The following is a 13,801-nucleotide window of genomic DNA, read 5'->3' on the forward strand; positions in this document are numbered from 1 at the left end:
ATCTCTTTGAAGTCAATACAGTTTGATTGAGATTAATTCCATTTCAGAATAGGTCAGATCCCATAACGTTGTTTCAGTGAATATCAATGAAATGAAAATCACATCATTATACTTTCAAACAAGACCATGATGAGAAACATTGTATTTTTTTTGTTAAATAAACAACACGGATTCCCTTGTGTGGCTTGAATCTAAATTGAATTGACTACAGATCCGTCCTCTGAATGCAGGATTAGCTATGCACACATTGTTCTTATAAGGATTTGTATATAATACTACCAGCACACACACACTAAGCTCACACAATACACACATACACACACACACACACACACACACACACACACACACACACACACACACACACACACACACACGTCATCTCTTTCTTCAGAAGAATCAGTTGTTGGACTTCAGTAGTAGTATTTCTGTCCTTCTGTTCTCTATGTTGACATACTGTATGTTTAACAACATGGCTTAGCATGTGAAGAAGGCGTTATATTTCTCTCTCTCTCTCACCCTGTGTCTGTCTCTCTTTCTTTGTCTCTCTTTCTCTATTTATCTTTCTATCCGCCCCCCCTCGGTCTCTTTCTTTCTCTCCCATTCTCTCACTCATAAGCACACATTCATAAACTCCAATAGTGTGGCCTTGGGGAGTAGACAGACACTCTAACCTCCTACCCATTTGCACATGTGCGGAAGAGTAATCTCTGCTGGTTGTGCAGGTGATCGAGGAGACTCTGTCCCCTACGTGGAGTGAGCTGCTGTTGTTTGATCAGATCTTGATGGAGGGCAGTAAGGCCGACTTCAGAGACGACCCCCCGATAATCATTATCAACCTCTACGACTACAACAAACTGGTGAGCCCTGATCATATCCCTGAGTGAAGATTCCAATGGCTGCTTTAGTTGAATGCAATACGTGATACAATGTCTTTATTTTGTGAGAATGAGAGGTCTATGAGTTTACGCTGCTGTCATATGATCGCTCATTTATGATGGGTATTATTTCTCCTACTGTTCACCAAATCCACACAACACTTTCATACAAGTGTTTATGACACACACACACACACACACACACACATACACACTCTCAGATCTCTTTCTCTCTTTTTCTTTTTTCTTTCTGACTCTGAGGTATAGTCCTTTGTTGAAATGTCATCACATGGCCTAGCGGTATTGAATACACATGCATCACATACACTTGGTTTGACATATAAACCCATATCTTGTTTTAATGCCAACAGAAGGTACCCAGGAAGACCTTGGGCAAGACTACAACAAAGAACCACGCACATGCACACATGTTTAAATGCCAAAGCAACACAGTCCACTTTTACAATGGATTTAACATACAACATGCACACGTTCTCTGTTCAACACATTTTACACAGATTCACAAAATACACACAACCACACAACATACAGTATATACCGCATATAGTAATAGTTTTCAGATCCTTTTCAGTTTTCCACATTTTGTCATGTTTCAGACTCATCTTAAAGGTACACTATGCACATACAGATTTTCACCTTCATGAAGCCAATTTGATGGTAAACGAACTTGTAATAGGCAAACAGTTCACCTAGCATACAGTGTCCCTACTGAGAAAACCAGCTATGTGTCTTTTCCTGTCTTCCTGTCCGGTTTCAGAAAGCTTCGTTTTAGGGCTATGCGTTTACAGGATTCGTTTGGATGATCGGCCAAAACGATGCAAAACATCTGCGTTTAACCCAAAACGCGTCTCCGTGTGGCTGGCCCCTAAGTCTGCCACTCCTCTACATTCACACACCTACTCTCTCTCTCTCTCTCTCTCTCTCTCTCTCTCTCTCTTACACACACATGTTTTCACACCCTCCCTCACACACACCCTGCTTTTGAAATGGCCCCCCCACAGGGCAGCCCCCAGTCTCTGGGACGAGCGTTTGCCAGCCCGGAGCTGAAGTATGTGGAGGAGCCCTACAAGAAGCCCATGCTGCAGTTCTTCGACATCAGCAAGGGCAAGGTGAAGGCGGGCGAGCTGCTGGCGGCCTTCGAGCTTATCGAGCTGGATTACGCCAGCTTCGGCGAGGTGAGAGACCTCCCCTGGAGGAAAGCCCAGTGCTGGTAGTCATCCTCTCTATCTTACTTTCACTCTCTCTCTCTCTCTCTCTCTCGGTCTCCACCTCTATCTCCTTCTCTGAGTCTCCCTCAAATCCAGCTCAATTTTAGAGTAAGAAAGAAGAGAATCTGTCTGTCCTTCTCCAGGTCTCTAACTTTTTTCTCGTTTCTATCCACTGACCTTTGAAATCACTGTTAACTAAGTTTTTACTTCTCTCCATCCTATCTCTTTCTCTTTCTCTCTCTCTCTCTCTCTCTCTCTCTCTCACTCACACACACACACACACACACACACACACACACACACACACACACACACACTATTTTTCTCTCTCTGTGTCTTTATTGAGATAGATTATGTGAGCTTTGGAGAGGTGACCCCCATATAGCCTCGACAGACTTTCAAATCCATCCCCTATCTTTCTCTCCTTCTCGTCGTTCTCTAAATTTCCCTCTCACTCCTACTCCAGACGCCCAGACTGGATCAATAAGGCCGGTCTCTCAGTTATTGGTGTTGTCACCGCGAGACCTGAAAAAGACAGATCTTCACCTTTTGCCAAGAGCCAGCCATTGAGCCATTGGCTTATGCAATGCAGCCAGCAAGTAGCACCATTATTTATGAAGCAATCAGTCAATTGTGCTTTTCATGCAAGTAGAAATACAAGCTGCTTAACAGCAGCACACAAAAAAGCCCCATAAGATCTACAATCATAATCTACATTTACGTGCTGCTGTACACAGTGAGACATGCTAACAAATGTGAGGCATCAGAAAGCAACAGTGAAAGAATGAGGACACTGTGAGAGCCATTTTCATTTTTCATTTTTTATCTTACAGTATATAAAAAAAACTTTTGTGCATGCGTGTTGTGTGTGTGTGTGTGTGTGTGTGTGTGTGTGTGTGTGTGTGTGTGTGTGTGTGTGTGTGTGTGTTTGTGTTTGTGTGTGTATCTGTGTGTTTTACGCCTGCAGCCTTCCCTTCCGGCGGACGTGGACCCCCGAGAGCCAGAGTACCTGGCGGAGGAGCGGCTCTTCATCATCCCAGAGGGCGTGCGGCCGGTGCTGCGCAACTTCAGGATCGAGGTGAGAGAGAATACTGAGCAGTGACTTCACCTGGCTGCAGGGGTTTTTCAAGCTGCCGTTTTACTTGACGGAGAAACTATGGGGTGCCAGTCAGTTCCACTTCCAGCCTCGTGTCAGTATTTGCAGCCTAGTGCATAATGACCAAGACCAATGCATTTGTATAAAGCAGGTAGACATATTTCCTGAACGGCTCCCCATAAGAATCTCTGCCCTGTCTGTGTATCTTGGAAGCAGTTGCACACTGGGATGAACTGGTTGAGGGACATCCTGTTGTTTTGTTTGGTGTGTTGGCTCAGTGCGTTTGTATGGGGTGCTGTTTCATACTGCAACCGGTAATGGTTTTTCAGCACCTTAAGTAATTAAGTGTATAAAACAAAACTCCATTTCAGCAAAGTCCCTCACACATGAAATTTGTTTAGCCGCCTCAGATATTACTTTCTGTGCTGTGAAAGGGTGTAATGCAATCTCCGAAGTCATGGATGCATTGTAATGCTGAGTATAGATCTTTAGAGGATGAAATGGCATATAGATCCACATGTGCTTACACACTGAATGTAGTTTTATTGCCTCTGTGTCTACAGTATGTAGAGGTTATATGTGTGTGCGTAAATGATGTAGGTACTGCATGTATGTATATATACTGTACGTATGTGTGTGTGTGTCTTTGCATGCTGTGTGTGTGTGTGTGTGTGTGTGTGTGTGTGTGTGTGTGTGTGTGTGTGTGTGTGTGTGTGTGTGTGTGTGTGTGTGTGTGTAGGTGCTGTATTGGGGCCTGCGGGATCTGAAGCGAGTGAATCTGTTTGAAGTGGAGAAGCCCCAGGTGCGGATTGAGTGTGCGGGTCAGATGATCGAGTCGGAGGAAATCGAGAGCTACAAACTCAATCCCAACTTCACCGAGATGGTCAAGCACTTTCATGTGGTGAGAGAGCCTGTTGTTTGTGACCATTCTACTTCACAGTGTACAGTGCCTTGGGGGTTGTTTTTATGCATGAATGTAAATGTAGTTTTGCATACCTGACTTTTTGGTTTCAGACATGTAGCTTGACAGTTTCTGATGCAGAGCCCACCAGACTCCAGACTCGCGTTGAAGAAGCTGAAAAAAACCCTCTAAATATTCAGTTATGCTTGTCAGATGAGACTTTTTCTCTGTCCTGAATCTGATCCTTGCCTTGAGTTCTTAGTGTCATTGCTTCAACCGTTGTGCATTTCCAAGACTCTCTGTCCCACATGCCTTGTAGTTTTATTTGTTTATTCACTAGCACCGTGTCTCATTATCTATCATTAGCATTTAAAGGAACACGGAGCAAGATTTCACCTTAATATAACCTTTACGAAGCTAATTTGATGGTGAAAAAAATTAGTAATAGGGGAATCGTTGACCTAGCATAGCCATACAGCATAGCCGTAGCGAGTCGCTAACGAGAGAACCAGCAATGCAGACATCATGAATAGTCATGAATGCCTCTTGTTAATTCTTCACCTCCACAACAAAAGCATTTTCTCTGTGTACAAGGGGAACAAACCACAAGAAGTAGACTATTTGCAACGGCAGAGTATAATATAAATATATCGCAACTCTAGGGGGAGCAATACAGTTGCCAAAAATGCCCGAAATTGCATAGCATACCTTTTAGAATGATGATAAGCCAGCTGGTTTGTGAAAATACCCTGTGTCTGTTTTGTATAACCATAAAATAGCATTTTGCAATTAAATATTTTGTGACACAATGTTTTACATTTTTCCCCACACTTTATATTGTTCCTCAATTTTTCATGGCCTTGGTGTGATCGTTTTTCTGTTATTGTCCTCATATTATTTATTTTTCATATTTATCCTTACGTGCCCCCATTGATCTGCATTTGGCCATCTCATCTCAGTGTCCTTGTATGTCTGCGTATTGTGTCCTTATTTACTCATATTCCTCCATCTCTCCCTGTATTGATTGTGTGTGTGTGTGTGTGTGTGTGTGTGTGTGTGTGTGTGTGTGTGTGTGTGTGTGTGTGTGTGTGTGTGTGTGTGTGTGTGTGTGTGTGTGTGTGTGTGTGTGTGTGTGTGTGTGTGTGTGTGTGTGTGTGTGTGTGTGTGTGCGTGTGTGTGTGTGTGTGTGTGTGTCTGTGTGTGTCTGTGTGCGTATGAGCCTGTCCCTAGGAGCTGCCCGAGCTGGTGTATCTGCACCCTCCACTCACCGTCTTCGTGATGGAGCAGCGGGCGTTTGGCCGGCTGGTGCTGGTGGGCACCCATGTGGTTCAGAGCCTCATGCACTTCGCCCCCCGAGATCTGGAGGAGTGGAGGGAGGAAGAGGAGGACGAGCCCGAACCCCCTGGTGAGGAAGATCCTACAGTAGCTGTGTGAGTGGGTCAGGGTCTCTTCCCTGAGCCTTGCCCATCTGCTGGTTTTGAGAATGCATGTTTGACTGGCAAGCAGAAGCTTACTCATGCTTTATACTCTAAAGTTTGGAGGGAGGGAGGGAGGGAGGGAGGGAGGGAGGGAGGGAGGGAGAGTGTGTGTGTGTGTGTGTGTGTGTGTGTGTGTGTGTGTGTGTGTGTGTGTGTGTGTGTGTGTGTGTGTGTGTGTGTGTGTGTGTGTGTGTGTGTGTGTGTGTGTGTGTGTGCGTGCGAGGGAGAGAGAGAGAGAAATATGAGTAAGGGAAATCTCCAATGTGTGGAACTGTGATAAACCGCTTCACTGTGGTTGTGTAAATTGCCATGCTTTGCAAATTATTTTGTGAGATTCAGCTGGTTATCCCAAGTATGTTTCTTCTTCTTCTTTTTTGGAGGGATTTTTTGTCACTTGGGGAGAACATTTTCATTCAAATTATTTCATTCACATATTTAGGTCAAATACAGGAACAAAAAAAAAAGTTACTCAAAGAAAGAGTAAAGCATTCCAAGCATGTTTCAGCTACAACAGAAATGATGTTTTTGCATGCTGTGCTTGAGATAACGGCTAATAATTTTACCACTAGAAACAAGGACCATATCTCTGAGGACTTAGATTCAGGAATGACTGTGGGAAAAACTTGGCATGATACAATGTCACAATATTAGAGATAGGAAAAATGTCACTGTGAGTAAACAAAAAGATGTCTGTGATGTGTACGCGACACACATTATATACAGTACATACATTAGTATGGGTCAAATGTGTGTATTTGGAGAGACGGGTGCGCACATCCAAAAACATTTTTTAACAGGTGTTAGACAAAAAAACGTGTTAAAGAGTGAAGGGGATGGTCTGCACACTGTGTAATGGCTCCAGAAGTACTTTATTTGTTTGCTATAAAAGTCAACGTTGCCTTTTATAGTAAACAAATAAGGTACTTTTGGAGCCATTACAGAGTGTGCAGACCATCCCCGACCCCTTCACACAAATGTATGTATTCTCATCTGTTCAGCGAAAGAAGCTGGTTGCTCTTGGTTATAAAGCGTAGATTCTATCCACGTATTGGGTGCTCGTGGACAATGGGATCAGTTCATGATAAGGAAAAATCCAGGCACTCCAGGTTTGTATTCTCATTTTGAGGATTTTTTGTTGGTCATTTTGTTGTTATATGTGTCTTTGTAGAGAGGAAGCCTCCCAAGGTGGCCTCTACACCTCTACATGCTGTGATAAACATGGATCTGGGCGGACTTCCCCTGAAGGACTCCAAAATCCCCATCAACCCCATTAAGTTGGTCATGGTGAGTTTCTGTTTAGTCACAGGATAGACCACGTGCTACATAACACCCCTAGTTGTGGTCTTCACCTCAGAGAGCTGATCCACCATCTCAGCTCAGTGTGGAAGTGTAAATGTTTTATAAATAATGTGGGACAAAAGCAAGAGATAGCTGGTGTACTAGCTCCATCTTATGAGGCCCTACTGTATGTGGCATTGCCTGAACAAAGTGTGAATGTGTCTAGCATACTTCTACTCCAAGCTCTTAATATCTTTCAAAATTAAAAACTTCATTTCTGTCCTTGCTGTGATTTTTCCCGATACGATCTATTCCTCAAAATTCTACTTTTACCTAAAACATACAAGCCATGTTGTAATCCACACTGTGAGAATCGGACCCTAACTCACTTCAGTACTTCACGCCCCAGCAGCACAGATGTATTTTTTATTTATTATTCATTTTTTAATTAGAGCCACTTATACTATTATTCAGACATGAAAAATAAGAGTCTGCAACATGCATGACACTATCAATCAAATGATGTAGAAAAAACAGAATGCAAAATTCCTCAGCCAGCTCCCTCCCCACACACACAGCCACCCAGACACCCACTGCAGATGTATAATATGCAGTTCATCTACATGTATCTACTCCACTCCTCTTCGCATTAGGTCTTCATTACCGTTAAACAGCACAGGTCTGTGTGTGGAGGTGGTGTGGTGGCAGCTGGCGCTCTCTCCATCTGCAGTGGCGTGTAATGAGAGGCTGCCATACACTCGCGCAGCGGCAGGCTGCCGGGTGCCATTTAGCGCGCCGCGTGCCTGTGCCAGCCTCCTTGGCCCTGTCTGTGATCTGATCCCCTGCAGAGCGGAGCGCCACCTCTTAGCCTGGTTGAGCCACTGATTAGGGGGTGAGCTGCACACGGGATGAGTTTGAGCCATAGCTCTGTCTGTATCAAGCATGTACACATGCACACACACACACACACACACACACACACACACACACACACATACACACATACACACACTCATACATGCTACATGCATACACAAACAGATGCACATTGCCACACACACACACACACACACACACACACACACATACACACACACACACACACAGGGTTTGTAGTAATCATGCCGGATGGCCCAGTGGTTTAATTAAACACTAGGCGCTCAACAGGATCTCCTTCCTGCTGCGTAATAGGAGCCCTTCGATCTGTCACACTCTCTCGCACAGGCCGGCGCTTTCACACACTTCATGTCCTTTCATTCACTGTCTTTCGATGTGATGTCTCTCACCATCACTCCTGTCTCTCCTTTCACTCACCTGTCTCTCCAGGCCCTTGGACACGTTCTTGTCTTCTATGTCACCTTTTCTCTCTTTTCCCCTCTATCCTTATGTTTCGTCTGTTTCCCCTACATACACATGTCCTCTCTTTCTGTCTCTCTCTCTCTCTCTCTCTCTCTCTCTCTCTCTCTCTCTCTTTCCATCTGTCCCATTCCTCCATTTCAAATGCTACACTATGTCCTACAATAATTCCAGAAAGTTGCCTGCCACCTGTTCTCATTGGTTGTGATAACGTCTCATTCCCATGTGTGGTTCAATAGCTCTTCACCCCTCACCGTGTCTTTCTCCTGTGGTCTGTACCGACTTTGCTGCAAATTAAACTAAACATATGCACATCCACAGTCATTACAGTGAGCTGATGGACTCCTAAATAGGAGAATCATCCTGTGTGATCGTTTTGCCGAATGAACGGTAGTGACTTCAGCGTCCACGCTTTCATATGACACGGATGGTGTATTGAATACCTTGTAGTCATTACTGTTAACCACATACGGTGTAGCATCTGAGTGAAAATAATCCCCCTATATGCATCTATTTTGCCTGCGGTGGAGTTGAATCTCATGCATTTTTCATATTCCTCCAGGCTCCTCTGAAGAAGGTGAGGAAGAAGGAGGAGGAGCTTGAAGAGGAGGAGCCAGAGAAAGAGGAGCTTGATTGGTGGTCCAAATACTACGCATCGCTAGCGGAGCTTGAAAAACAGGTGAGACTGGCCAATCAAATGGGCTGGTTTGATCTGTTTCAAATATGTGTCTGAATCAATACGTTAAGAGAAACAATCAGTACCTTCAGATAAAGAAGATGGAGCTGGACAGATGGCATTGTTTATGTTTTAGGAGGAGAAGGACTTAGAAGACATGGAGGACCAACAAGAAGCAGGTACTGCACAGAAATGAGTGCCCACAGCTGTTGTGTACTCATGACTTGTGATGATGACTCAGGCCAAAATGCAATCACTCATGCCGTACATGCAAAAACATATATCAATCAGTGCCCGTATATTCTTTACAATCTTTAAACTCTGTGTAGCATTTGAACAAGATAATGTGTTTCGCATAGAATGTCTTAATTGAATGATTAAACAACACGTCAAGACAGAGACAAAAACTCCCAAAATGCTTTTTAAAACTCTCAAAGCAAAATGTATTTTAATAATGATTATAAAGGTATTTCACTGTTGTTTTCACTTACCTGCTGAGCTTATTATGGGTTTCATACACCCATGGTGGTTTGCGCCAAAGTTGAAACGGCTCATAGATTTTATCTTTCCTAAATGGGATTATTTATAACATGATAGCCCCAATGGCAACTCTAACGTTCAGTCTCTCAGCCGCAATGTGGCGTTAAACGCGTCCCTTGTGCTCTCCAGGCGATTAGTCAGCCGTGTTGCAAGCTGTGTGCTCGGGGCCTCTGGGTGGGCATACACACACACACACACACACACGCACACACACGCACACACACACTATTGATTCAGACACACACACACACACACACACACAAATATACACATATGCACACAAATACACGCACACATGCGCACACACACACACACACATACACACACACATGCACACAAATATACACATATGCACACAAATACACACACACATGCACACAGAATACACACACACACACACACACACACACACACACACACACTGACCATTTCATATTTCATTCCACAGAAGGAGGCAACCTCAACATGTCCGCCCTGGATGCTGAGGACGATGACGTCATGCCGATTGAAATCGAACCACCAAAGCCCAAGCGGAAAATGATCGCCACCCTCCAGGTGCCTAATCTGTCTCTGGCCGTAATGGCCCTCCTGATGCCGCCCGATGTTAGGGAGCACGGGCCCAGTGTTAATGACTTCTTCTCACCCCACACAGCTGTACAAGTCTGAGCTGGAGAACGAGTTCAGTCAGTTCATGGACTGGCTGCACATCTTCCCCATCTACAAGGGCAAGTCCAACTTTGACGAGGAGGAGGAGGACGAGAGTGAGAGGACCATGGGGAAGTATAAGGTGGACAGTGATGCGACTGAGATGAGATTTACTGTTTTTCAGCGACATTTCTAAAAAAAAAAAACCTAATAGAACATCATTAAATAACTGCATAATTGTGTGATGTAATTAGTACTTCTGACTATTGATTATTGACGTGTGTGTGTGTGTGTGTGTGTGTATGTTTTTTTGCATTCTGCAGGGTTCATTCCTGATTTACCCCATTGCTAAGGAGGATGAGGATGATGACTGCCAGATCACCAATGGTGTTCCTAAAAACGCTCCCATGAAAGTCCTCGTGAGAATTTATGTGGTCAAGGTGCACTAACCTAACATCAAGTCACTTTTCACGTCTTTCTGCCACATTACAGCTTAATATGGTTTGAAAAAAAAAACAGTTTATATTCAGATATTTAGAAGTTTAGGGACTTATATTCAGTAGCCATATACAAACCATTTTGGATGTGGCTTTTTAAGATGCCTTTTTTGTGGTAAATATATAGTCCCAGTCATTTACTGAGTTACAAATATAGTTCTTATTTCATGTTGTTCATGGTCTTTCCTGTATGCAACCTTTCCTGAAACTCCTAGGCCACTAACTTGGCCCCCACTGACCCCAATGGTAAGGCTGACCCCTATGTGGTGGTAAAGGTGGGACCACAGCACATGGACAGCAAGGAACGCTACATCCCCAAACAGCTCAACCCCGTCTTTGGAGAGTGAGTAAGATTGTCTAAATATGAAATAAATATAAAAATGTGCAAAATGTAAAGATTCTTTAGATTAGATTAGATTCATTGTGCATTTACAGTGGTTTACAGTAAGGGTATGTGCACAGTATTAACTGTATTAACAGTAGCAGTATAAGAGCAGAGTGGGGTGGGCAACAGTCTGTAGTTGGAGTGAGAACAGTCTTTGATAATGCTGTGCGCCTTATGCAAGCATTGCTTGCCCTGGTGAGGAATTGGTGATGCATTTGGCAGTTTTCACCACCCTTTGCAGTGCTTTCTGGTCAGAGGCAGAGCAGTTGCCGTACCATAATATGACACAGTTGGTGGTGAGGATGCTCTCGATGGTGCAGCAGTAGAAGTTCACCAGGATCTGAGGAGACAGGTGGACCTCCTTTAGTCTCCTCAGGATGAAGAGTCACTGGTGAGCCTTCTTGAGCAGGGTCCAAGAGATGTGGACACCCAGACACTTGAAGCTGGTGACATGCACCTTACTCCTGTTGATGAGGATGGAGGGGTGTGTGTCAGCTTTTAACTTCTTGTAGCCCACAATGAGCTCTTTAGTCTTCTTGGTGTTGAGAGCCAGGTTGTTGTCAGTGCACCACATTGTTAGGTGCTGGACCTCATCCCTGTTGGCTGTCTCATTGTTGTCGCTGATGAGACCTATCACCTCTGTGTCGTCTGCAAACTTGACAGTCGTGTGTACAGGTACAGAAATGCAGCTGTAGGTGAAGAGGTAGTAAAGGAGAGGGCTGAGCACACAGCCCTGTGGTATGCCAGTGTTCAGGGTGAGGGTTGAGGAGGTGTGGTTATCTATCAGACTGTGGTCTGTTGGTTAGGAAGAGTGTGAGGAGTCGCTGCTCTGCAGAGAGACCACAGCCTTAATGGCCACCTCCATCTTGTCCCTGTCAAAGTGGCCATGGAAGTGTTTCAGCTACTCAGGCAAGGAGGTGTCGGGTGAGGTGTAGGGGGGAGCATTAGTAGGTTTGTAGTCTATGATTGCCTGGATGCCTTGCCTCATGCGTCACGGGTCAGAGGTGTTCTTAAAGTGATTCTCAATCCATAACTTGTACTTGGCCTTTTTGATGGCCTCACCTGATCTGAGGATGATGTCATGTGTCCTTAGCATGAGTGGGACCTCACTGTTCATCCATGGCGTCTGATTAGGGAAAGTGGTAATCTGTGAGAGGGTGGTGACACTGTTGAAGTAGGAGTTGATACAGTCCTTGTTGTAGGACACAGTGTCCTATTATAGGACACAGTATTTTTTATATATATCACATGTGATCCCATCATCCTTTTATGTGTGTGTGCCTGTGTGTGTGTTTTCTGTGTTTTCTATTCTTGTAGAGTGTTCGAGCTGACCGTGTCCTTCCCTCTGGAAACAGAACTCACTCTCATAGTGTATGACCATGACCTGGTGGGGTCAGATGACCTGATTGGAGAAACACGCATCGATCTGGAGAACCGCTTCTATAGCCGACACCGCGCCGGCTGTGGCATAGCACTCTATTATGACAAGTGAGTCGCAACTGACCTTGACAAACCAATCGACGAAGCAATGGCTGTACACAACCAATTGACATTTATAGAAAGAAATAGGGACCACGATAGTCTCAATACCACTGATTTCTCACTTGTAAGGTATACAAGGTTAGCTCGGGATTGATCTGTGGTTTAAAGATTAAACAGTTGAGCAATTCAACATTTTTCATCTTGCGTAGAGCATCAATTACAATAAGTGGCATATCCTCTACAATGTTTGTTAATGAACGTCTTTCAACGGGGAATATCTCTCATTTTGTTATTCAATACTGTATGTGTGTATTTAATGGAGCCTCCTACCATATTAGACTTAGTACTGGAGAAATGAGGTGCATTCAGACACACACACAGACACACACACACACACACACACACACACACACACACACACACACACACACAGCCTCTGTGCTTTGCTGTCCACAGGGATGGCTACAATAAGTGGCGGGACACCAAGAAGCCGTCGGCAGTCCTGGCTGAGCTATGCCGCAAAAACGGGATCCCTTCGCCGGAATACCGGGATTCAGAAATCAAAGTGCTGAACAAGATATTCAAAGTTCCCCCAGAGGCTTTCCCTGAGGGTGTGTAGATCTCTCTCTCTCTCACTCCTTGTCTATCTTTCTATCTCTCTATCTCTCTCTATTTCCCCCCTCTCTCTCTATTGTTCTTTCTCTCTCCCTCTCTTTCTCTCTCTCTCTATCTATCTACTGCTCTCTCCCTCTCTCTCTTTCTTTCTTCTAGAGCCAAAGCTGCTGATATTCCCAACACAGATCAACATAGATATGAGTGCCTTATTTTTAAAACTGCTACCACACTCTGTAGGCTGCGTCAAGCTGCTTAGCATCTAAACACCATACAAGGTGCATGCACGGTACTTACACATTCAATTGCCTGGAATATCCCCTCCATTGGAGATTGTATTATCCTCCATGTAGCATGAGAAAGCTGCAGTGTGTAATTCAGAGACATTGTTAGACCCAGATGGAGAGCCTCAGGCACACACACACACACACACACACACACACACACACGCACAGAGTGCTTCTATTTTAAGCAGCGGTCATCTTCCTCTCGCACCCCCCACAGAGCTGCTGAAGAAGAACAAGAAGACGGAGGAGGACCTGAACGAGCTGGACGAGCACAAGGCCCTGAGCGTGCTGCACCGCTGGGGCGAGATGCGCGAGTTCTGCGTGACGGCGTGCCCCCTGGTGCCCGAGCACGTGGAGGTCCGCTCCCTCCTCAGCGCCGACAAACCCGGCCTGCCACAGGTGAAGGTTGCCCCCCCCCCTCCTCCCCCTACCCCCGACGCTACTGACTGACCGACCCCTCG

General features: G+C 44.8%; 1 protein-coding gene across 1 annotated transcript in view; it reads left to right on the forward strand.

The window, feature by feature from the left end:
* The window catches only part of fer1l4 (fer-1 like family member 4), a 38,994-nt gene that overhangs the window by 18,462 nt on the left and 6,731 nt on the right, over positions 1–13,801 (forward strand). The window contains exons 26-40 of the mRNA XM_062544958.1: positions 726–860; positions 1,901–2,074; positions 3,075–3,185; positions 3,943–4,104; positions 5,335–5,509; positions 6,751–6,866; positions 8,779–8,895; positions 9,029–9,071; positions 9,881–9,987; positions 10,085–10,219; positions 10,401–10,517; positions 10,790–10,917; positions 12,277–12,447; positions 12,898–13,052; positions 13,558–13,739. Of these exons, the coding sequence (XP_062400942.1) occupies positions 726–860; positions 1,901–2,074; positions 3,075–3,185; positions 3,943–4,104; positions 5,335–5,509; positions 6,751–6,866; positions 8,779–8,895; positions 9,029–9,071; positions 9,881–9,987; positions 10,085–10,219; positions 10,401–10,517; positions 10,790–10,917; positions 12,277–12,447; positions 12,898–13,052; positions 13,558–13,739 (2,028 nt within the window). The remainder of the gene's footprint in view (positions 1–725; positions 861–1,900; positions 2,075–3,074; positions 3,186–3,942; positions 4,105–5,334; positions 5,510–6,750; positions 6,867–8,778; positions 8,896–9,028; positions 9,072–9,880; positions 9,988–10,084; positions 10,220–10,400; positions 10,518–10,789; positions 10,918–12,276; positions 12,448–12,897; positions 13,053–13,557; positions 13,740–13,801) is intronic.

This window comes from Sardina pilchardus, chromosome 9 (genome assembly GCF_963854185.1).
Source record: "Sardina pilchardus chromosome 9, fSarPil1.1, whole genome shotgun sequence".
NCBI lineage: Eukaryota > Metazoa > Chordata > Actinopteri > Clupeiformes > Clupeidae > Sardina > Sardina pilchardus.